At 42.2% G+C, this 25846-nt stretch overlaps 1 protein-coding gene across 1 annotated transcript in view; it reads left to right on the forward strand.

Moving 5' to 3' along the window:
* The first annotated feature begins 3024 nt into the window (after positions 1–3024).
* LOC117823154 (vitamin D3 receptor B) overlaps positions 3025–25846 on the forward strand; it is a 34883-nt gene continuing 12061 nt past the window's right edge. The window contains exons 1-5 of the mRNA XM_034698238.1: positions 3025–3637; positions 3930–4002; positions 21069–21216; positions 22198–22328; positions 23654–23850. Coding sequence (XP_034554129.1) covers positions 21071–21216; positions 22198–22328; positions 23654–23850 — 474 coding nt within the window. The 5' untranslated portion in view covers positions 3025–3637; positions 3930–4002; positions 21069–21070. The remainder of the gene's footprint in view (positions 3638–3929; positions 4003–21068; positions 21217–22197; positions 22329–23653; positions 23851–25846) is intronic.

The following is a 25846-nucleotide window of genomic DNA, read 5'->3' on the forward strand; positions in this document are numbered from 1 at the left end:
CAAGCCAAGCCCAGTGTGCAGGGCCGGAGCATCTGAGGACACAAACTGGCTGGGCCAGCATACATGTCTGACATGGGTGTTGTGGAGCCAAACAAATCCCCACTAGCTGAATGCCTTGATCCAGTGCTGGTGCCAGACTTGGAGACCGCCCAAGCCACAGGACAAGGATCAACTCTCTATGAGCATGAACCTAACACCCACACACTTTACTACTAGTTACTGCACATGAATCAGCCGTTAACAAGCTTATGACACATGTCTTAGGTACTGCAGGGCTCAGATTATGCTAATTCTTGAGTTTCAGACAAAATACAGAGCAAGATATAGCTGACATTGAAGTTTGTGTGTACTAGTGTTTTATGGCTTAGCCCTAATTGCTGAGTGGTTTGAACTCTTCAGCCACACAGCCGGTATAAAATGCATAATTCCTGTATACTCATTGTTGGATGAAGTGGAAAATCCAGAGAGATTGTGAAAATGTGTGTTTTTCTGGAGGCAAGGCAGTACTAGCAGCGGATTCAAAGAAAAGGCACATTTTATCTTTAGTAGTTTGCTGATTATTAGATACATAAGGAGATAAACAGGGGAGTGCAATACACTTAATACAAATGTACCCTCTCATTGATGATTGCTGTTGTATGTCTTTCAAATTGTCCCATTGGTTGGATTCAGCACTTAGATGCATTACAGTTTCCTGTTTTGATTTTGTACCAATAGGTTTTAATCTCAAAGAATAAAAGGATAAAACAGACTATAAGGACTGCAGAGAAAATCAGCGGTGTCGACCTGCCCCACATCCAGGACTTGTACCGGTCCCGGGCCAGGAAACAGGCAGGTAGCATCACCGCTGACCCCTCACACCCTGGACACAAATTCTTCAAACTCCTCCCCTTTGGCAGATCGCTACAGATCACTGTGCGCCAAAACAACCCGCCATAAGAACAGTTTCTTCCCCCAGGCTGTCACTCTGATGAACACTAAACCATAACAGTGTCATACCTGTTGGATCAATACTCTCTGCAAATATACAATGCACCAATTCTCCAAGCAGAATTCCATATTTCTATTTATTTTATTATTTAACTACAATTTTTTTTGAACTCAACTCAACTCAACTCAACTTTATTTATATAGCACCTTTCATACATAGAAACATGTAGCCCAAAGTGCTTCACAGAGTAACAGACAGTAAGAAAACAACAGCAATGGTAGAATTATAGAAGGCATGAAAAAAGAAATACTTAAAAAAGAAAAGATCAACACAGTAAAATTAATAAAATAAGTAAGAGTGGAAATAAAAGTTAAAAATAAGGTAGAGTTAACGAGATCAGGTGAACACGATAAATAAATAAGATAAATAAATACATGTTAAAACAATGGTTTAGATAATAATGATAAAAATAATAAAAATGATAATAAAATAGTAAAATAATAATAAAAATAATAATAATAATGATACTGATAATGCAGTCCAGGGCTAAAATAAATTACTTCACATTAAAAGCTAGATTAAAAAGGTAAGTCTTAAGTTTACTTTTAAAAACACCCAGAGAGCTCGCTGTTCTCATGTCCAGAGGCAAAGAGTTCCACAGCCTAGGAGCATAAAAACAGAAAGCCCTCTGGCCGGTACCTGTGTGAGACACACGAGGAACATTTAAAAGGGAAGCATTTTAAATGTAAAAACCACCTCTGCTACTCACCACTGCACTTTTATCATATTATTTTAGCCTGTACATATTAGTCACGCCTATTTGTTGTTCTTTTGTATTTATAGCTGATGTTATTGTTATTATTTTTATTTTTATTTGTATGTCTTATTCTTATGCCTTGTACAAAGAGAGCACAGTGTACCTAAGTCAAATTCCTTGTGTGTTCAAGCATACCTGGCCAATAAAGCTGATTCTGATTCTGATAAAAAAAAAGATGATTTCAAGATAACAAAAAACACTGATCAAATAATTAAACAATATATATATTCTTCCTGGCACAGGCTTGTAAAACATCATAAATAAACCTGTGCTTTTCTCTGTGGTATCATCAGAAAGTGTGCACCATTTGCACAGTTTGGGTCTATTTCCTCTCTATACGACCTGCACCGTTGGTTTTACCACTTGTTTTCAGGAGGAAAGAACCATTACTTGGAAGAGGATATATGGGACCGGATGAGGCCCTCCTCTCTCTTTCCCTCTTCCCTTCGTATCTGTCGCTTTTACTGTGTTTACATTATAGACACACCCCTGACCTTCACCCAAGCCGCCCCCCTCCGCATGGCCCCACACACACACACACACACACCACCACATACTCGTGAATGCACAAATATCACATCAGGTTCTATATAACAAGATATTATTTTTCTCAAACAGGATCACATTCACACAGATATGCCCGGCTTGGTCGTGTAGTGGTTTAGTTTAATCCTCTATTTATAGCTTGCTTGGACGTCTCTCATGCATTGCAAATGCATTGCAAGATCGCCATGCAGCGGAATTGCTTCCCAGCCTACCACTGTACTGCAGAGTAGACACACCCCTCATACACACACACACACACGCCTCACTGCAATGTGTCAAAGAAATAATGCAGCAAAATGCATGAAAAGGAGAGATCATAGCAGCACAGAGCTCGTGGTGTGTTTCTATCAGTGTGATATCGATGATTATGCTGTTATTGGTTCATTTACATGTCAGATGTAGTGTTCAAAGCGTTGAGCTGGAAAACAAAGAACATCCCTTTACAGGAAATAAACACGACCTGGGTGTAATGATGATTCCCACATCTGTATCAAATGAGAGCAGCGTTGCAACGACACCGCGTGCCCATAGATTCAGAGCTCTCGGGCGAAGCGATGTTGCTTTAAACCTCACGCGGTCAAAGTTGTTTACCTCTTCGTTACCTCTGACGTCACGACACACCCCTGTTTGAAGGGGCATGCCTGTAGGTAATGAGCAGCAGGTCCAACCAATCAGAGCCGAGAGAGGCTGAGAGTGTCACCAACCACAGCACGGGAGACGTGCCGAGCCCACCTGTGATTGGTCACTGGAGGGGCTGGGGGGGAAATCCCTCTTTCCCGTAGAGGTCCTGAAAGAGAGGGGCGGTGCATAACAAAACTAATGGCTATCTATTTGGGTCCTGAAGAAGGAGGGGTATTGCTCGTCGGGGGGGACTATCGTAGGTGTGCTTGAGTTTTCTTAATGTAAGTGCGTACGTTCGCCCGTTAGTGATACCCAGCAGCGCCTCGGCCGTTTGTACACTGAACGTGCGTTTCCAACGGTCGTCAAACGGTTAATTAGCTGGCTGAACTTGGTGCCGCGTTTTCGGGTTAAAGCGGCAGCTAGCCCCCCGCTACAGCTAGCTACTACTACCACCACCACCACCACCACCACCACCAAGCGCCTCTCTTAGTGAGCCAGCGGATTGAAAGAAGGGCGGACGAGTTTCAACGTTTCCTCCTCAAGTCTCCTCACACATTTCTGAGTTTAAACTACAGCGAGGCACCTTCTTTTCCCTCAAAGCTAAGCCCACCCAGCCAAAATGGAGGGGACAGTGCTCCAGAGAGCATGAAGACGACGAGAGACCGCGACTGAAGAGGATTAAAAGCAACTCGGGGTCTTGATGGGGGAAAAGTTGAGCGGAGGTATGAAACTCGCATGCACGGGAGGAATGTTAAACTCGAGTTATTGTAAATTCTGTTGCTCAACACTGCATTACGAAACACAGTCAGCACACTTCAAGTATTCTCTGTCAAGTTTTCACCTGCGTACTTGCTGTTTTGCTAACTACCTTTTTTTTTTAATGATGTTTATCATTGAATGTTTCTGTTAAAGATAATTCAGGGTTACATAAACGGAGCAACTGCAGGTCATGTACTCGGGGTATATAGGCCTGCTTAGTGACTTGCGACATGTCTTGCTTTTTGTATTTAACAGGACTAACAACTGGGAATAACTGAAGGAAGGTTTCAAGACTCAGCTATTGTACAAGGGCATGCTAAAACCTCAGGTGAGACCTGTGCCCCTGTTTTCTTTGATGTGTACACGTGTATACTGACGGTCTGTTGTCTTGTTGAAAACACTTGATTAAGCTCTAATTCATGTCTCTTTTGGAGTTACACTTTCTTCTTTGGAATTGATTTTTGAACATCTTTTTTTTAAAGATTTTTTTTAATGCACAATATCATTGTATACAGTTCACATTGACAAATAGAAGCAATCATATTTTTCCATTTTCTTATAACAACATAACAACAGCCTTAAAGAACATACAATCATAGTAACACTAATGGATATTATTTAGCAGATTTTGTACATAATAATGGGCGGAAAAAAACTCACGTTAATGACAGATTAAAGCACAACACACAGCCATCAGTGTTATTTTTGGAGATCTTTGACTGCTTGTTAGAAGTGTGTATTTACTGTCACCCCACACCAGAACAGAAATCTCTTTAAATAAGGTTGTAATGCTTTGATTATAATGGATACGCACATTGTAAAGATTTGTATCTCTGCTGCAAAGAAGTCATGGAACTTGCAGTTCCTAAGCTGAAATCAGAACTCTGAAAACTTTGAGTTATCTGTCAACATGTGACCTATATCAGGCACACTGACAAAACCAGAGGTGGAGGGGACTGTATTTACAGGCTGTATTGTTACATCTGAGGGGTTTATAAGGAATATGACAACACAGTCTATTTAGTGCAAGAGCTTTTTCTGTCCATATATACGCTGGTTATAGGGGAATTACAGTAGAAATTGCCTCTAAACATCTTTTAAAGTGCTGTCTAGTGATGTCAACATGTTTAACAACAGTGTCATATTGAACCATATTGTATTGGTCAAGGAAAACATGATACAATGATTTGCTCTGGTGATCTCAGCTACTGAATGCAGAATTCAGCTCATGAACAGTTTATCTGGGAAAGAAAGGAGTTCTTTGTCAGTTTCACAAACACACACAGGTTCTAAGTTGAAATCTTAGTATTTCTACAAGCATACTTTTACACCTTATCAACTCACATCGTAGTAAAGAAGACATTAGCAAGTGATTGATGATGACATAATTAATTATGAGACTTTTTGTCTTTCTTCCGTCTGAAATTCAAAGCCTTCATCTCCCTCTCTCGCTAGAGCCGAACACTTTAAAGAAAATCTAAAGGGACCAAACACAGCTAGCAGCAAGGGGCATATAATTCCTTGCTATGTTCCCAGTAAGCTTTCTTTCTGCTGTCATTCTCACACCTATCCATTTCTATTTATGAAACAGTTTGACTCTTGGAAACTAGCAGGAAGAATTTTGTTTTTACAACAGCTGCTGCATTGCCTGTTTTGAAGAAGGGGGGGAAAAAAAAAAACCCTGAATTGGTCTCTGTTTTTCAGCAACTTCTTGAGATCAACAGTCACATATGTTCTGAATTTATACAATGTGGAAATTTACGAGAGACCCTGTATGATTTTAGAAAGCAAGAAGGAGTGAACCGAACGGAGGAGCAAGTATGTTGCAGCTTTTGGATCAATTTTCAGTTAATTTGTTAGAAGAACAGTGATGATCAGCCACAAAACGGGCAGGGTTTGTGTCGTTTATTGATTGCAGCACGTCATCCTTGGAGCTGTGTGCAATGGTGATGGTACAGTCCATTAGGTCTCCTGTACACTGAAAACTACCCCGCCTCCTCCCCCCTTTCGTGACTACAGTAATTGGTCGCTTCCTCTCACATGTAACCCTATAGAAAGAAAGAGGCTGCTGTACTTAACTGTAGAGACCCACTTGTATGTACTCTGTGCATGCGTGCTGTTTGCCACATATGTTCAGTTGCCTTTGGGACTAATGAAGTGTTAAGTTTCCCCCTTGATGTCCTTGGGTCCTCAATTACCTCCTGTGGTTGATGGTTTCTAGGCCAAACACATCACACAGGTAATGTTTGTTGTATGTGGGAGCACAAGTCAAGCAGAAAAAAAAATCTTGGAAAGCAAAATGTATGTCTGTTCCATGGCGAGGGAAGTTCTTTTATTTCAGGGTATGATTGGATTACATCTTATTATGTCGGTAACATTTGAAAAGTTGACTGTTCATTTGAAGTGTAAATGAAAGTGAGGTCTTTTCTTTTTTTTCACAGCTAGCCAAGTATTTCCTGTGAGAGAGAGAGAGACAGCAGTTTATGGTGGTTATATAACTTTGACTTGTAGGCTAAGTGCATTTGCACCCACCTCACCCACATGTCTGTTGTCTGTCCGGTTCTGTCCAGTTGGCTGTCAACATGCACGGCTTCTGTGTGCTTGAGAATGTGCATTCTCTGTCAAAATCAGCATAGACATAAACAGGTCTTTCGGTGTGTGTTTGAGTGGGCCTCTCCCTGCCTCGTCTCTTTCCCCTCTCCAGAGTCCAACAAGGGGCCCAGCATAAGGGGGCAGGCTGCCGTCACTGCCTCTCTCTCTCTCTCTCTCTCTCTCCCCTCGCAGGCCAGCGCTGGGGCCTGGGCAGGGGGGGGAGTGGTGCAGAGACCATAGGGTTGGACACGGGACATGGGACCCCCCACCCCTTCCACCCCCAGTTTAGCCCATCCTGTGTGGGGCACAGGTCACCTTGTCATGTGCTATTACTGCTGCTGTAACATGCTCCCTGTGATCGCAGGAAAAGAGCATGAGATAGACCCGTGGAGGCTGTGGGAGGGAGAATGAGAGAGAGAAAGAGGGAAGGGAGAGGACAGGACTGGACTAGTCTGCTCAGCCAGTTGTTTAGCTGCATTACAGACTCAGTTTGTTATTGTTGTGAGGTCCACATTGTCTCTTTTTGTGCATTGTTCTCTTCCTCTGTTTTTTTTTTTTTTTCTGAAGAAGATTTCTCACTACCAGCCTGATTTTTAACTTATCTTCTTCTGTCAAAAATATCTCAGAACATGTCTTATTTTAATAAGACTTGTTTTCTTATCACACCCTCCTTCTTCTTTAAATTTCCAATATCTTCTTTGACTTTATTGTGGACTGACATGGACTTCCTTGCGTGAACTACAAGCTCATGTGTTTCAATTGTAGCCCAGCTTTCTCTGCAGCCCGGGTCATTCCAGATCTGGATTGTTATATGTCTCTTCTGTACTCGTAGTGACCCAGCCCGAGGTATGCAGTATAACACATCGTCTTATGTTTTCACCCTCCCAACCCTTTTCTCAACTTCTTCCCAGTCCTCTCTCTCTCTCTCTCTCTCTCTCTCTCTCTCTCTCTCTCTCTCTCTCTCTCTCTCTCTCTCTCTCTCTCACTCGGTCTCTCTCTCCCTTTCCTCTTTTAAATCTTTCTCCTACACTCGTTCCCTTTTTTTCCCCCCCTTTAAGAGAAACCTTTGGCAGCATGGAACAATTTCAGGACCATTTGTGGGATTGCGTCATGTGATGTAGATGGAGGATGTTCATTGGGCTGTCCGAGGGCCTCCTTCTCTCACTTCAACGTTCCACAGCGATCTCTCTCTCTCTCTCTCTCTCTCTCTCTCTCTCTTATTCTCTCTTTCTCTCTCTCTCTCTCTCTTCCAGTTCTGTTATAGGTCTGGATGTGATTCTGACTTTGACTCTTATGTGTTGGGATGTGGTCTGTAAGCTCATTGCTGACATTCTTGGGACGTGATGCCAGAGGATTTTTTTATTTTATTTCCCGCTTTCTCTTCTTTCTTCCACACGTCTGTGTGCAGTGAGAATGATCCCTCGTTTAAATAATGTCTGGATTCCCCCGCTTTACCTACTTTTTCACATCTTCCCTTATCCTCAGACACACTTCATTTCCACACCCCGGCACTAATGGTACCACTTAATTAGGTTTGTTAGTCAGTGGACGTTGGTAGAGGTTGGATTTTATAATGGCTTGATATTGACTTTGATGAAAGTTAATCTAACATCTGGGCTGCAGTCCAAAGCTTTTTTCAGAGCTGAGGTCTCACTTAGGTCTTCTGTAAGTAATAGGGCACCTGACAAGGAAACCAATGGCCACTTTCCTGTTTGCTTATCACATACTTAGACAATAGTGCAGCTGAGAATGAAATGGCAAGTCCAACAGAAGGAAATAAGCTACCTTATGAGTGGTATTGGACTCCTGCCATGGTCCATCTTGGCAGTTATCCCTGCATGATTATCTCCCAACAGCTCAGACACACTGAAGAGACGGTAACTGCAGAGGTAATACAAAGATTCAAGAACTACTTAATCCTAAGTGTTACTCTTTCTCATATTAACACGTAACAAGCCTTTTCCTCTGTGTTCTTGAGATTCACACCACCTGCAGTTGAGACTTCAGTTGCATTGATTGACATCATGCGTCAGCTAATTAGAAGGTGTTGGAGGTATCCATTTGAGGGACAGGGATTCAGATGGTGCAAATACTTGACGCTGATAAATGTGACGCAGGTTGCATACAGGGATTTTCCTTTCATTCCATCAAAGTGAAAAAACAAAAAGTGGCATTAAAGTAAGTCTTTAATAATAAGGTTACTTGACATGTCAAGTCATGTGACACGGGGATATTTTTTAGTAAGTAAATCATAACCCAGTCCAGACCACAAAGGCACAAGACAATTTATCTTTAGCGTTGATAAACTGGTATCAACTGTTAATCATTAAGCTTTCAGCAGTTGTGTCTTGACATCCAACCCGGGACCATTTCTGAAATCACTCCCTGGATTATGAGACACTCGCGTGTCATTTCGGCCATGATGTGAATAAATCAAAGCAGGAAAAGATGAGTCACGGCTCCTCTGCATTCTAAATGGCACTTGCTCTCCCTCCGCCACTTTGTTGGGTAAAAAGAAGGGGAAACTCCCTTCTGCCTCTCCTGCAACTTTACCATAATTGGGCTAATGTCTTTATTTGCTTGCTTTCACCACCCAGTGAAAATGACAAGCTAGAGTCAGTTTGTGGTCCGATGAATAATTACAGCAGGTCTCATCCCTTGCTCCCCAGCCTCTGTGGTCTCACTCAGACTCAAGGCTGCGAGTACTGGTAACTTTTCCTTTCTTGCATCACATTCTTTCTTAAAAAGATGCCTTCGAGTTACACAGCAGGAGGTTGTCATTGAGCTGTGCTTGTTTTTATTGGCAAAGTTCTGATATTTCTCTTTGCAGTTATCAGAAAAATATAATGATGTGTATTTAATCAGTCAGCAGATGTTTTGATTGTGGAATCAGCTGTTAGGCAAAGTACACCAAGTAATTTGGGATGCTGTGCTTGTGTCTGTTTTCTGTCTTTGACCTTGAATAGCTTTATTATGTTTGTTGTTTGGGTGAAACAAGACATATTTGCCTCAGGAAGAAGGAGTGTTTCACCCTTTTCCGCAATTTTGAGGTACAACAGAAGTAGTAATCATCACATTAAGCAGCGTATAAAGAGCTATATTTTGCATCCTTATTCATTACACTGCTGGATGTATCTAGTCTCCTTATTAAACCTTGAAAAACAGAATAACTGGACTATCCTTCAGGATTGTTTTTCATTGGCTGAGCATGGGGGTGTGGTGGATGTCACATGTGCTGTTATGTGATCCATCCTGTGAGTACCAGCCTCTCTCCTTAATGCAAGCATACACACACACACACACACATACAGACAATCACACACACATACACCATTTCCCAAATAACAGATCACAGCCAATTCAGCACCTTATAGTTCAAGATGTGCCTAAAATAAACGTAACACTTTTTGATACCAGTATGAAAGCAAACTGTTTCCTGATGGATGTTTTTGCCCAGGATGAAAAGCTGTCAGAAAATGAGACGTTTGTTATTATTTTTAGCCAGTAATTGAAGTACCTTATGACCGTGTATTTTTAGCAGTCTTTTAGAAATCACAAAACCAGGCTGTTTGTTTTGTGCTCCTCTTTCTCTCTCTATGTGCCACGGCTGTGTGTCCGCCCCTCGTCGTACTCTTCCCTCATTTCCGCACCAGCCAGCAGGGCATGCTTTGTGACACAGAAAGTCACTGTGACAAAGAGGTCACCCCTCCCCTACGAGCTGTATCTATGTTTATATCGCTGTCTGTTTTTACTCCATCTCTCCAGCGTCGCCTCCACCGCGCTCCTCCCTGGCCTGCTTCTCTCGTGCATCCCTCTCTCCTCCTGTACTACTGTCACCGCTCTCGCCTGTGGGCTACTACTCCCTCCCCTCCCCTTTTCAAGCAGCAAACGGCCATTCAGAGGGCAAAAGATAAAGACTGACTCATCTCAGCTATCTGATTGAGGTTAAAAGAACGCATCAGCAGAGTGAAAACTACAATGTAACATGCTCAATGTCTATATATTTCTATGAATCGCTCATCCTGGGGACAATTCATGCAAGCATATAAGCATTAAAATGCACAACAAACATTTTAAATGGAGTCAAAAAGCAATCGAAGAAAAGATAAATTATGATTACAACAAATCAGGCAAAGTAAAGAGAAAAAAAAGGACAATAATTACATATCAGTCAACATTAATTACAGTCTAAATCAGTGTTTTTCAACCTTTTATGAGCCAAGGCCAATTTCTTACATTAAAAAATCCGGAGTCACACCATCAATCACAAGTGTTCACAAAATGACTAATTTAGTCTCTCAATTTATGAATCTATTTATCTGAGAGAGGGACTTCTTTAACTGCATCAGGGCGAAGCATCTCATTTACAATGGCTTTTGCAGGTAATATTAAAGGTGACATATTACGCTCTTTTTCATCAACATATATTGGTCTAAGAGGTCCCCAAAACACGTCTTTAAAGTTTATTGCTCATAAAAACACTTTGAAATCAGATTCTGGTCTGCCTGTAAACCCCTCTTTTTCAGCCCTGCTCAGAACAGGCTGTTTTCTGTGTCTGTGCCTTTAAATGAGAATGAGCTCTCTGACCACGCCCCCTCAGGAAGTGGATGTGGCCTCGGCTGTCCAGCACGTTGATCTAATGTTTACATGTTGGCTGAATATACACGGCTGCTCACAGACCCGCGTTACTTCAACCCTCTGAATCTGATCCAGAATCTGATCCTGATGGAGAGGCGCCTGCAGCAGGACCTTTCTGAACCATTGGTCACAGATTTTGTGTTTCTTGTTGTTTTATTTGGCAGCATGTCGACGTGTGTCTTGGTACACGGCTACCAACATGTAGCTATGTGGCTATGCTAACTAGCGCTAGCACTTTTCCATGAAAACTAAAAATCATCCACTAGATCTTCAAATCTGCAGACGTGGGGAGTAAAACCGACCTTTGTGTTTATTAAGACAGCCTACAACTAGCATGCCTCCCTCCTAAGCTCCTTGTTAGCACACATGTGTGCAGGGAATGAAAAACGGAGGAGGGGTTGAGTTGTATTTTATACAGTCTATGGGCTGAACAAGCTCCGAGCTCTGACTTCCTGTTACAGACCGGATGGCGTTGTGACGTATGAAAAACACTGAAGTCTGAAACGGCTGGTTTCAGCACACATTTACAGAAAGGTGGAGAAATCAGAACAGGGGCAGAATGGATTCTTTTCATTTTCAAGGGGTTTGTAGACAGGGACACACATTTCAGGTAGAGAACCATTAAAAAGTCCATTTTGCATGATATGTCACCTTTAATGTCTCTGCCACAGTGTTTGGCTTTTTTGATTTGGCTATGAGTTCAGCTACTAAGTAATTGTCTTAAATTAACCAGGTCATTAGTGTTCTTTATTGCCACCCAATGGGCGGGTAGCACAGGTCAGTACATGGATGAGTACTGAACTACTCCACCAGTCACTACACTGCAGGCACAGACGCACTACATGCCAAATTATTTGCAGTATCTGAATACATTTTTTTTGGGACTAATTAAGTGAAATTGGAAAATGTCCCACGGCACACTAGTGTTCCACAGCACAGTGGTTGAAAAATCACTGGTCAAAATGCCCATAACAACAGTGACTTTGAAATGCAACTTGCAGGATACAATCTATACACAACATTAATGTATTACTTTGCCTGAAAATAGCTTCTGAGAAACTTCATGATTGTTTTAAAAGACATAAAGGTGCAAATAAAGAGGGGAAAAGTGGTTGTTATCACTTATGCCACTTAAAAACCCTTTTTTTCCCCAACATTGCGTCTTATTACGTCACATCTGGGACTCTGGCTCTCCCACTCTGCCCTCACTCAATATAAAGTAGAAGGAGGCTGAAAATACGGGCTGACTTTTATGACACAAACACCTACAAAACAAGGTATTCTGACACTGTCATCACTTTCTTTCCCTTCCTGTATCTCCCTCTTTCTCTCACTTTACTTTCACGGCGTTAAAAAAAAAAAGCACAAAAAGGAAAAATATCATGTAAAAGAGGGCGCAGGGTGCAGACTCACACAGGGAGAGCTGCATGTGGTACAGCATGGAGGATAGTTACAGACCGGAGGGACAAAGTGAAATATAACTTTGTTCATAAGCCTGATTACAGTGCAAACAATAGACAAAAGAATCTGCAAGATAATCACACAGATCCATATTATGAAATGGATTACTGAGTTAGATGCAAAGCATGACAAAGACACTTAAACAGACAGATCCATTTTTTATCTGCTCATCTCCATTATGTATCACCTGTATCTTCACTGCGTCATTATAAACTACCAATCTATGATGTATGAGATATGGTTAGCTGACGTCGCTTTACTCACCTCTGTTCTCGCTGGGTCTCATTGCTCCTCTCTTCATCTCTCCTGTGGTTTTTTATTTCTTCTAATTCTGTCCTGCTCCTGCTCTCTTTGACTTCAAACAGGCTCAGAGTAAGAAGCTTGAGCTCCATTGTATGCAGATGAATAATCATTTTCTTCCTTTTTTCTTTGGACAAAATTCCATATTTCCATATTTATTAATTTTGAACATTAGTTTAACTGCTGGGTCTTCCTTTATGATACATCTAGTTGTCTATTTTTAACACCGAAGTAAGTAAGACTTGCAAAAATGACTCCAAAAGCTACAAAGCACTAGGATTTCCAACCTTAAGGTAGTGCTTGCTTTTCATCTATACAGTTATTTGTCCATTTGATTTAGCTTCACTGCTTCAAACACTGTGAGCAACATAGAAGATTTAAAATATATGCCATAAACTAGTATAGCAGGCGTAACACTCAGGTAGAAGTTGTTTTTGTTCGCAGAGATTTGTCTCCTTCAGTATAAGCTTATTCCTTCCAATACTAGTCATGTGGCTGAGATGAGCTACCTTAATTACCCTCAGTAGCTCTCCACTTCACAGGGAATGCATGTACCATTCAGGTTCATTCTCAGGCTATGAATCTCCAGAGTTTATTTTCCTTGCACTTTGGTGTTTTTATTAATATACTTGAGAGTTTTTGATACAGATAAGTCTCAGTCCATAAGTGTAAGACCAAGCGGCAACCTCCGGTCTCAAACGATGAAGCCCATGCGGAAGTGTTATAAACTGCAATACATTGAGAGTCCACTTGAGGCTGGCTGCAGAAACACCGGAAACCACATAGACATGAATGGGAAAAAGACGATCTTTGCAGCATTAATAAACATGTTTACAGCCTGGTTCAAAAAACAGCTTGGCTCTACGAAGCTAATGTCTCTATCAGCAGTTCAGGAACACATAGCTGTTGGCTAGGAGGCTCACACTACGTCACACTCTGCCTGGTTGAGTTCCTCATTTCCAATATGGCTGCCGCCGTCGATTGGCTTCAAAACAGCTCTCAGGAACAGATGGGTGACGTCACGGATACTACGTCCATATTTCATACAGTCTATGGTTGCACCTCGGCACCAGCACGTCATCCTTGCCTCCTTTTCCTCAGCTCGCAGGGAACATCAGGCCTAGCATCGTTTAGCATAGACATGCTACGGGTTGCTAACAGCTGATCTCGTATGTAAACAATGTTACCGAGGTTACACGCAGGATCTCCAGAGCCAGTTTGGTGTCTATGGCCAACAAATGAGTCATTAAAAGTCATGACAGGCTCCAAATACAAAGAGAATTAAAGCCGCAAGCGGCGATGAACGGGCCCTCGCACACCTGCGGCCGCCGCCTACACAAGCCACCGCCACATGTAAACCGCCGCGTGATATTTGCCACCACACGATGTGAAAGCAAGATCTGAGAGTATATGCAGCCTTAGGTGGGGCAAATGTTCCAAGTTTTTGGCAGATTGACAAGAAAACCTCCAAACTTGACAGTGTGCCACGCCCACAATTTTAGTCTGAACAGAATTCCTTGAACAGTTTTGAATCGTCAAGGTGTCGACTATAGGTTGCCCTTGGTTTGGACTGAATCGGAGAAAAGCCCTCGGAGAAGATAATGAAAGTATGCACCCTTATTTGGACGCCATTTTTCATGTTCAAAGCTAGGTGGCGCTCTTCCTGTTGAGTTTGGGATATGGGCGCAAGAGGCTTTTTTGTGCGTCCTGATGCCATGGATATGCGTATTGATTTTCAAGCATGTAGCTCAAAATAACCCCTATGGGGAGGGGTTTTTGAAAACTGTAGGGGGCGCTAGTGAGCACATTTTTTCGACTTTTTTTGCAAAACCCATAAAATGTTGCAAATTTCCCCAGGACTGATGAGTGTGTTGGATGAGGTGAGATTACGTGCATGTTAAAGTCACAAAAATCCATTTTCCAACGTTTTTTTTTTTTATGCCCAGCACCAAAGTCTGACACGCCCACAATTTTCGTCTGAACAGAATGCCTTTACTTTGTATTAATCATCAATGGGTTTACTATAGAATGTGCCTCGTTTGGACTGAATCGGAGAAAAGCTCTAGGAGAAATTAGCAAAAGTATGCACCCTTGCTCTGATTCATTTTGGCCCCATTTTTCATGTTCAAAGCTAGGTGGCGCTCTTCCTGTTGAGTTTCGGATATGGGTGCAAGAGACTTTTTTGTGCGTCCTGAAGCCATGAATATGGGTAGAACTTTTCATGCATGTAGCTCAAAAAAACTCTATGCATAGGGTGTTTTTTTTTTTACCTCTAAGCGGCGCTACTGAGAATTTTTTTGCGAGACTTATAATAAATTGCAATTTTCACCAGACCCGATGAGTGTGCAAAAGTCTCCGCGCTTTCATTCACGTTCAGGGGTCCAAAAATGCGTTTTAAGTGGCGGAAGACAGAACAATCCTTAGGGTTACAATAGGGCCTTCGCCACCATCGGTGCTCAGACCCTAATTAAACAGATATGAAAAAACAATAACGAAGAGAGAGCTGCTGCAACAAGCAGCCACTCGAGCGAGCACCCCCCCCCCACCCCCACCACATGTAAAACTCTCATACTGTCTGATTACAATACACAAGCAGACTAGTGTTATATGCTTCATATCTAATGTTTTAATTATACATAGCAGCTTTTATTAGCCAGCTGTCAGATGATTAATCCATATCTGGTTCACCATCATGGAGCAAGACTCAGCGCTGTAAACTAATCGGAAATCAAAGCCGGGTTACTCTTTTTTTTATCCTTAGGCCTGATGTCAGTGTAAAATATGCCGCATGTGTAATATTTCACCTCATTACTGCAATGGAAGACTTGATTGATGCCGTCTACTTTGTTCACACAATATGTTTATCACTCAGGAGTTAGACATTCAAGAGAGCTCCAAACCTGTTTCCTGGCTTTGCGTGCCTGAGACTGGAATGAGTACAGATCTGGTCTAATAACCTGATGCATTATTTAGCGCGCTCTCAATACCACTGTGCATTTAGTGTAATGGCCTGTCGAGGCTGAATGCAATCACAGAGGACTGACTTCACTGATCAGTTGATCATGTAGGAAGGTAAATGGGTGTTGTTGTGGTGTTTTTTTTCCTGGTGGTTCACAGTGAGCGATGAGTGAGGATGCCTCCAGGGATTAGTTTGCCAACATGCAGTCGAGCAATTCTTATGATTAGCTCAGGGCTGCACTGGTCACAGATTTATACAGGTCACTGCTGTGTATCATTACATTTCACAATAGCTGTTGGGATTTTGTAGCTAATATGTTAGACCTGCCAACAGGACTAATTATATATGGAAAGCAGCCACAGACTTAAACACATTTAATGCTCTACAGGCGAATAGCTGCCAGTTTTTTAAAGAAGCATGGAAATACTCTGGTCAAATGTGTATGAAGTGCTTTCTATGGGCTGAGATTTGTGCCACTAGAAACTGAAATTGAACACAGGGCTCTCAAGTCTCAAGCATTGGGCGCATCTCAACCTGTTCACACGCCACACTTTGCATTTCTCTCACGCACAATAATTACTAGGACAACGACCACCAAGTTGCGCCGCTTTTCCTTCAGAAGGAGCTTGCCACGCACCAGCTAATCAAATGGATAGGCAGGAATATAGCTACCCAACAGCCAATCAAAAAGTGGCATCACTGTATCCGGGTAAAACAACTCAACAGTGTTAGGTTCCAAAGAAAAGGATGCACATGCCAAATGCAAACTGACCAAGATTTGCAGGTCTGTCTGATTCACACAGCTCCTATTCATAGTTTTCATGCACTTATGGAACGCCCCCCTCCCCCCCAGTTGACCGTTGTTCTTCAGTTTTCTGACGAGGCTTCTTACAGAGATATTTCATTGTTTTGAAGTGGGGCTGTATGAGTTTTATGTCACTAATTATACTAGCCACACTAGTTTGTGATCTGCTGGTATATCTTAGTTCCCAAAGGTCTGTTGGGAATTGTTGTTAAGTCTTGCTTGTGACAGCATGAAGTTTTCTCAGTTCATTGTGTGTAAACTGTGTGCATTAGCTCACACGTTACACACCTGCTCCACCAGGTAACTCTGGATCTCTCCTGCTCTCCAGATCAGCTCAGAAGTTTGTCCACGTGTGTCTGCAGTAAACAGCATGACATCGGCATTGTCAGAATCCCTCATTATTAAATTTAGTTGTATTTTAATGACTTTGAACCTGCAGACCTGAACAGCTGATCAGTGCGATGCAGGCGGAGGAGCACGTCTGTGTTGCATCCACAAATAATGCAAAAACAAACAGGCTCTCTGATGTCAAATTGAAGTGCTGAAAAGATCAACTAAACCGAGATGAGTACTCGGGTCAGAGGCTTTCAAAATTAGCTGAATTACATGGTAGGACTGACCCGGTCTGCAGAAACTGTAATAATAATAATAATAATAATGCATTTTATTTATAGGCGCCTTTCTTGGCACTCAAGGTCACCTTACAACATTAAAAACAAACCGAGTTTAAATAACAAACAGGAAATAAAACACAATTTAAAAAGTTTGAAGTGAATGGACAGAGGAGTTGTGGTCAGATGGAGTAAGCCAGTTTAAACAGATGGGTTTTGAGTTTGGATTTAAAATGTGGGAGTGAGTCAGTGTTGCGGAGGTCAGGTGGGAGAGAGTTCCAGAGCTGGGGAGCAGAGCGGCTGAAGGCTCTGCTCCCCATGGTAACAAGGCGAGCAGGGGGGACAGTGAGGTGGATGGAGCAGGAGGAGGATCTGAGGGTGCGGACGGGTGTGGCAGTATGGAGGAGGTCAGAGAGATATGGAGGGGCGAGGTTGTGTTTGGATTTGAAGGTGAGGAGAAGTATTTTGTAGTTGATCCGGTGTGTGATGGGGAGCCAGTGGAGCTGTTGCAGGATGGGTGTGATGTGGTGGAAGGAGGCGGTGCGTGTGATGATACGGGCGGCTGAGTTTTGAACCAGTTGTAGTTTATGGAGGGTTTTGTGGGGGAGACCAAACAGAAGGGAGTTGCAATAGTCCAAACGGGAGGTGACGAGGCTGTGAACAAGAATGGCCGTGGAGTGGGGAGTGAGTGAAGGACGGAGACGGTTAATATTGCGAAGGTGAAAGTAGGCAGACCGGGTGACGTGGTTGATATGGAAGGTGAAGGAGAGGGTGCTGTCGAGGATGACACCCAGACTCTGTAGCCTAGCTTGCTGCTGTCTGTCCTGTAGTTTCTCACAACAGGGGCTGAGCTGACCGGCATTCGTTGTGGCTAGTACACTTACTGGTGACATAAAACTCGTACAACCCCACTTCAAAAACACTGAAATATCCCTTTAAGATTCCCATCTTAGAAATAAAACCCTGAGAGGAGGAGATGTGGATTAATTCTATTAGACCCTCTGCTGTCCCTGCTGAGGGAACAAAACAATAATAAAAGTCCACACGTCTTTGAGCTTTGAACATTTCATTAAAGGTAAATTGAAGTAAACAGAGTTTTTTAATTATTGTGTGTTTAGTGGATGTACTCCTCCTGACACGGTCAGTGTGTGTAAACTGGTGTAAACAACTCCAGCAGTAACTTGTTGACACCGCTAGCTGACCAGCTAGCGCTAGCTTAGTACTAAGGTCTGTTTTCTGAGCCGGGCTCTTTTATCCTGACAGTGTGATGATAAAGTATTCTTGTTTAAGTTAAGGAGAAGGATCATATTTAGTGTCAAGGATTGATGGTGAATTTTTGGGAGGGAGAGATGGTTTTAAACGTCTGAATGAATGGAAGCCGTCACGCTCTTTTTTGCCCTCAAGGCTTCTACGGTGGTCACGTGACTGAAAACTATGATCTGTGCTGGAGGACTCTTCCTCACGGACGTAGATGACGTAATGGTTGTGCCACGCGGAACTGAAATTGAATTGTAAAACTGAATCTGAATTTTTTATTATTGAATTTAAGGAAAATAGGGAGCTGAATTTTCAAGTAGGCTAAATATTCTTTCAAAGCAAATAAATTCAGTTTCAAAACATTAAAAAAATTAAAGCCAGTGTGAAAACTTGAAATGTAAAACCTGTCTTTTCATGTAACATCACATGTATTAAACAGTCCCTCCAGGAAGTTGCGATTTCGCGATCGCAACTATCAACGCAAATTCAACCAATCAGTGCGATTTTTTCGCGGCCCTGCAATTTTATACACTCACCGCAACTTTCCTGCAAATTTGACCAATTACATCAATCTCAGCCCCTGCACGTCATCGGTTTTGTCATCAATTTGACTTCTTGGAACATAAACGTAAGTCCTCACTTGATCGGCACTTTTCAGCAACAAAACACGCACAGAGAACGGGTGAAGAGAGGGGACAGCAGGCAGGACAAGTGACCATGACAACGTTGTTATTTATAGATTGAGGGGCTCAGTGTTAGCTTGGTCTCTACCTGCAGCAGGTGTGCTTTATGAACCAGCTCTCCTCACCTCCATGCATCTGTCTCATCTTCATTGAGGATTTTTACCCCCCGGTGTGCGTTAGTGACAAAGACACAACCGGGGGGACGTCTGTTTACTATTTGATGTTTGACGTTGTTGCCGTGGTTACCGTAAAAAGCCATGCTTCTACAGCTTGATTTAATCCAGTTTGGTGATACATCAGAAACATTCAGTAAGTTTTGATCGACTCCTTGTCATCAAAGATGCAGATTAATTTCAGAGTGCCGTGAACTGACTGTGCATCAGTCGCAGCGAGGTGCATTCAGGGACCGTCGTAAATGTGCAATACGGTCCTTTCATGGCATTTTTCTGTGAATCAAGAGAATCAAAATACAGTCAGTGGCCACATCAAGAATGATTTCTAAAAACAACTGTAATTTAGTGTATTTACTTGCCCCTGAGATGTTATTAGGGGAAAAAAGCAAAAAAAAAAATCGCAACTTTCACCGCAATTTTTTCAAAAAGCTGCCGCAAATTCAAGGTTTTTGGGGACGCAACAATCACAAAAAAATCCCACGAAATCCTGGAGGGACTGATTAAAAGTGTTACCACAGAATAAACAGCCTGGAGGCCTTTTCTTCTTGTGTGTATATGCTTTTGTAACATTAACATGAAGGTGCAAAATCTTTGTTTGATATTACTAGTGCAGCTTTCAAAGCCAGGTGTGGCATTGTGAAAGACTTTTAAATAAACATTTGTGCTTGTGTACCAAGACGTTGAGAGGAAACAAAAGGACAGTCAAGGACACACCCTAGCCTGTTCTGTCACTAAAGGCCAGTCTGTCATCGTAACCAAACAAAACAGTGTGGCACACCGCTCTTCCACTGAACAGTGGATGTTCTACTGAGTACCAATTCAATTAGTTTTTTCAACTTGTATCCTGAATTCCCTCCTGAAATATTTGCAGTCACAAGCTGTTCCGTCCTCTTGTGTGCAGATACACTGTGAGTTGTATAGTACTATTCAATGTGTTAAATATTCCTGGATAAAGCCTGTGGGGTTGCGATGCGAGACGTCAACATGTAATAAGAGGCCTGAGTCAGAGCTATCATCGATGCCTGCAGCACTAAACCAAAGACTGGATCCTCTGTTTCCTCCCCCTTTTGACCTTTTGTTTTAGTAAGGACATCATGTCCTGGTAATAAAACTGGTCCAGATCACACTTTGCTTCAATAGAAAAACAAAACAATTCTACATTTCTTCAGAGTAGTGTCTGAGACTTGTGGTGCAATTTTTTTTCTTTCTTCTTGAATAGCCATGAGTGATGGAGCGATCGGTCAGAACATTTTGAATTATTCAGCTGGGCCCTTTTCCTCATTGGCTGTTGATTTGTGAGTTTGTAGAGGTTTGTATTGGATTAGTTACCATCCCCACCCCTCCCTCAGCCCCCTTACCCCCTTCAATCATTCGCTCTGCTTTCCCTCTGCCGGAGAAGCAAAGAAAAGAATAAGAAAGGAGCTTTGTGAAAAGGACAGTGATTGTTTGTTTATGAGGATGCTAGCCTTGCGGTGACATGCCTTTTTCCCCCCTCCCTCTCACGAGGCCGTTAAGTGAAATGGATACTCTGAGCGCTATGTAATCAAATGTAACCCAGATCCAGCGTTTTGGAGGGGAACAAGGGTTTTTCCACTTGGTTCATATGGCCCCTCGTTCCTCGCCCCAGGACACAAACAATGGAGTTGAGTTTACCTTGAAATGTTTGATGAGGGACATGAATGAGTCGGGGGGAACAGGACACTGTTTTGTTTGCGTGTACACAGGAAGAAAAAGTGTGACCCACTTGATGTAGGTTTAAACATCCTTACATTTACTTCAGACTCTGGAAGTTAACTGCTTCAGTTGTGTTTCTTTGTTTACTTATTGATTAGAGGCAAAGTTGTTGAGCAAGAACAACTTGTATAACTGCAAGCTGATCCAATTTGTCTTTCTCTCTCTCTCTCTCTGTTTTTAGTAATGGAGACAACTGTTGTGAGCACATCCACTGTGGCCCTCGATGAGTTTGATAGGAACATGCCACGGATCTGCGGCGTGTGTGGTGACAAAGCCACCGGCTTCCACTTCAACGCCATGACCTGTGAGGGATGCAAGGGTTTCTTCAGGTATACACATGTCTATGTAATGTCACAGATACTCTCTAAAGCAGGTACACATTTGCATGTCTAATGCATATACACACCGAGTAAGCCTTATGTAGCAGAACAACAGCTCACACCAGCTGGACGACAACAAAAACATGCATACTGATCAGGTTATTGACACATGTTCACATTAGCATACAAACAAAGGTGTGATTCTGCATTGATGTATATAATGACCACCCACACACAAACGTTAAATGTAATTACCACCCACAGTTACTCAAGAACACACACATAACAGCTGACAACATTAAAGATCTCAGTAATGCCCGACAGCACGTAGAGAATGTAAATAAGCTTGCTCTTATATTTCATGTATTGGCTGCTTCTTGCTCATTCTTACACACATGGGTTTCCAATTCAGCTGAAGACAAAACTAGAGCAGAGCATGATCTTGTAAAGCTGGGGTGCGTGATGTATCCGCCAGTTTACGCCTGTTCCTCTCGGCAGTGTTGATATTTAAAGGCGAGGATAAAAAAGACGGATGTTTGATAATCTCCTTCCTCGTCTCTCAGCTGGCCCTCGTTTGAACTCTCACCATGCATGCTCCTCGGTGTGTTTTCGCTCACATCTGTGTTTAATTGTTCATACATACACGTCCGTCACCAACTAAATCATTATGCTTTGCGTCATGTTTGGCAAGAATTATGTTTTATCCCTGGATTCCTTGGCACTCGTCCATGTTTATACTGTTTCACACAGTTCCAGGCTCAAAGGGCAAAAATATGTTTCCAGTTGCGCCTTGATTTTTAATTTGAGCAAAACACTCAGTGCTATATTTGTTAAATTTAGATTCAATGATCAGCACAGTTGCAAACATGCTCACACTAACACAAAGAGTCCTAACAAAACTAATGCCAGGGATTACCTTGAATTATGTTTGTGTGTGTGTTCATAAAGAAATATTTTAACAGGCTGTTTAATTTGATGCAATTTATTTAGGCGCAGTATGAAGCGCAAGGCTTCCTTCACGTGTCCCTTTAATGGCACTTGCACCATCACCAAGGACAACAGGCGCCACTGCCAGGCATGCCGGCTCAAACGCTGTGTGGACATTGGCATGATGAAAGAGTGTAAGTATGACATGTGACCTGTATGTTTTCAGAACAAAGCTCCTAACTTCTCAGGTTTTGCAGGTAATTGCAGGGTTCTTACAATAAATGATTATAAAAGATTAAAATGCCAAGGTGGGATATTTGTGAAAACATTCAAATGAAACCTTTTGTTGTTGCCATGTACTTTTGGGATAATAGATACTGTATAGTAGTCTCCACTGCTAAGTAGGTACTTACACATAAATATAACCCACTGTATAGAAGAAACATTAAAGCCACTTTTATTCATGTGTCTTCTTTTTCGCTAGGTAGTAAAATTTACACAATTCTGTTTTGCAGTTTTGTATTTATTATGTAATATTTGGCCTGGGGTCAAGTATCTAGGGGTCTTTGCTCCCATTAGCATGTTTACATGTTCTATTTGAACCAGCAGAGCCTCCCCACGTTGCAAAAGAAAGTATACTCCATCTGAAGTTTAAACACCTGCTGTTATGTACAATCCAGCGAGGCCTCCTCTTTCCACACGGTCATGTTTATTTTCCTTCTCTAAATAGCAGGTACATTTCTTCTTGTTTCCCCCTGATATCCGGATATTGTCCACAGGCCTCTTTTAAGCAAAGGCCTCTCACTTCCAGCCGAATGTTCATTCCCCTGAGTGTGTTTTCTGGGAATACCACAAAAGTGGAGGGAGAAGCAGCACTGCGATTTACTGTACATGAACAGGAGCCAGTGGCGTTGCTGTTGCAACGTTGCTGTTGTCGAGTCTCAGCGCTCTCTCTCTCTCTCTCTCTCTCTCTCTCTCTCTCTCTCTCTCTCTCTCTCTCTCTCTCTCTCTCTCTCTCTCTCTCTCTCTCTCTCTCTCTCTCTCTCTCTCTCTCTCTCTCTCTCTCTCTCTCTCTCTCTCTCTCGGTTTCTGTGAGCTAATTCAGTGGCTGGAACAACAAGGAGCAAACAGAACACAGACAAAGCTCTCAGTTGTTCACTGCAGCAGGGGTCTCCATGTGGACCCGTCCCCTCCCATGCTCTTCCTCTAGGGAATAGCAGCCCCCCCCCCCTCCACCCAACAACACATTGACATAGCTGTCATCACAATGCGAAACACAAGTACATACTGGAAAGCTTGAAAAGCTCTGTGTTCTGTAAATTTGTCTTACATACATATTTCTGTCATTGTTCCCCTCCATGTGGGCCTGCTCTTGCCCTACCTTATTTCTGCTTTTATATATAAAAAAAAAAAGTCTTTACTCTGCCTGATTTTCTCACGTTTATTTTTCCTGTGTGTGTGTTCATATAATCAAACACTCTCTCCCCTTCTTTGTCTCCTTTTTTACTTGCACCCTCAGTCATCCTGACAGACGAGGAAGTGCAGAGGAAGAAGGACCTGATTCAACGGAGGAAGGACGAGGAGGCGCAGCGCGAAGCAGAGAGAGAGGCCCAGCGGCCCCGGCTCTCTGATGAACAGAGTCAGGTCATCACCACTCTGGTGGAGGCGCACCACAAAACATATGACGACTCCTACTCTGACTTCTGCCGCTTCAGGGTTTGTGTCCCAAGATGCAATACTTAATGCCTCTACTAATATCAACAATAATCCCACCTGGATCCAGCTCATATTGTTCTTCCAACTGAAGTGTTTTTCAGCTTTATGTACAAATATCAACAACAGTGCTGCTGGAGAAACAGCATTTTATCTCTACTGTTATTAGGCAAAATAACTGTACTGACATCTTTTTCAAATATGTGCAAGATGGTTACATCACCTTAAACAGACAAACATCAGAACATAGATCTACTCTTTTTCTATTTTCCTTTCTTTCTGATTCCTTTTAGATGATACCCTTTAGTGCTGTTGCAGGGGGGAAATCTCCAGTTGATGATGAAATACACTTTAACCCTCCTGGACTTTATATTTGTAAAACAGAACATCAAACTGCAGTGAGTTTGTCATGCTCTTGTCGGCCCTGCCTTGTTTCTATGTTATCAACACATATGACACAGGACTCATCATTAAAGGGGACATATCACGCTTTTTTCATCAATATATATTGGTCTAAGAGGTCCCCAAAACATGTCTTTAAAGTTTATGCTCAAAAAAACACTTTGAAATCAGATTTTGGTCTGCCTGAAAAGTCCTCTTCTTCATTCCTCATCAGAACACTCTGTTTTCCCTCTGACCACGCCCCCTCCAGAAGTGGATGTGCCTCGGCTCTCCAGCACGTTGATCTAATGTTTACATGTTGGCTGAATATACACGGCTGCTCAGAGATCACGTTACTTCAACCCTCTGAATCTGATCCTGACGGAGAGGCGCCTGTAGCAGGACCTTTCTGAAGGATTGGTCACAGATTTAGTGTTTCTTGTTGTTTTATTTATCAGTATGTAGACGTGTGTCTTGGTACACAGCTACGAACATGTAGCTATGTGGCTATGCTAACTAGCACTAGCACTTATCTATGACAAATAAAAATCATCCACTAGATCTTCAAATCTGCAGACGTGGGGAGTAAAACTGACCTCTACCAGAAAGGCAGCAGGACCTTTTATGAAGGATTGGTCACAGATTTTCTGTTTCTTGTTGTTTTATTTGTCAGTATGTCGACGTGTGTCTTGGTACACAGCTACAGCTACAGCTACAGCTATGAACATATAGCTATGTGGCTATGCTAATTAGCGCTAGCACTTATCCATGATAAATAAAAATCATCCACTAGATCTTCAAATCTGCAGACGTGGGGAGTAAAACCGACCTTTGTGTTTATTAAGACAGCCTACAACTAGCATGCCTCCCTCCTAAGCTCCTTGTTAGCACACATTTGTGCAGGTAATGAAAAACGGAGGAGGGGTTGAGTTGTATTTTACACAGTCTATGGGCTGAACAAGCTCCGAGCTCTGACTCCGTGACAGACCGGATATTGTTGTTACGTAACAAAAACACGGAAGTCTGAAACGGCTGGTTTCAGCACACATTTACAGAAAGGTGGAGAAATCAGAACAGGGGCAGAATGGATTATTTTCATTCTCGGGGGGTTTGTAGACAGGGACACATATTTCAGGTAAAGAACCAGTAAAAAGTCAATTTTGCATGATATGTCACCTTTAAATGTCTTTAGAGACACGGTGGCTGGAAATATTATATCTCAATCTAAAGGTTGGCGGTTCGATCCCAGCTCCTGCAATCACATGTGGAAGTGTCCTTGGTTATAGTGACCTCAATATCATCCAGAACAACCAAAACAAATGTGTAAAATGGTCAAATTGACCCCAAGGAACACTGATGCGTCAACGTGTTTTACAGGAAATTGGAACATATCAACATTTTAATTTTATGTTTTCCAAGTTTTCCACATTAAATTAGGAGAAGTCATGAAATTTGAAGCCAAAAAAATGATGTTAGTCATTCATTTAGAGACTAGGGATGACCACAATTAATCGATTATTGATTAATTGATTGTTATCAATTTTCCGTCACGTGGAACAAACATCATGTGGTCTCATATTACACTCATCTATCAGGGAGGTGTTTTAAGTTTAAAGCA

The sequence above is a fragment of the Notolabrus celidotus genome, chromosome 1, assembly GCF_009762535.1.
Source record: "Notolabrus celidotus isolate fNotCel1 chromosome 1, fNotCel1.pri, whole genome shotgun sequence".
Lineage (NCBI taxonomy): Eukaryota > Metazoa > Chordata > Actinopteri > Labriformes > Labridae > Notolabrus > Notolabrus celidotus.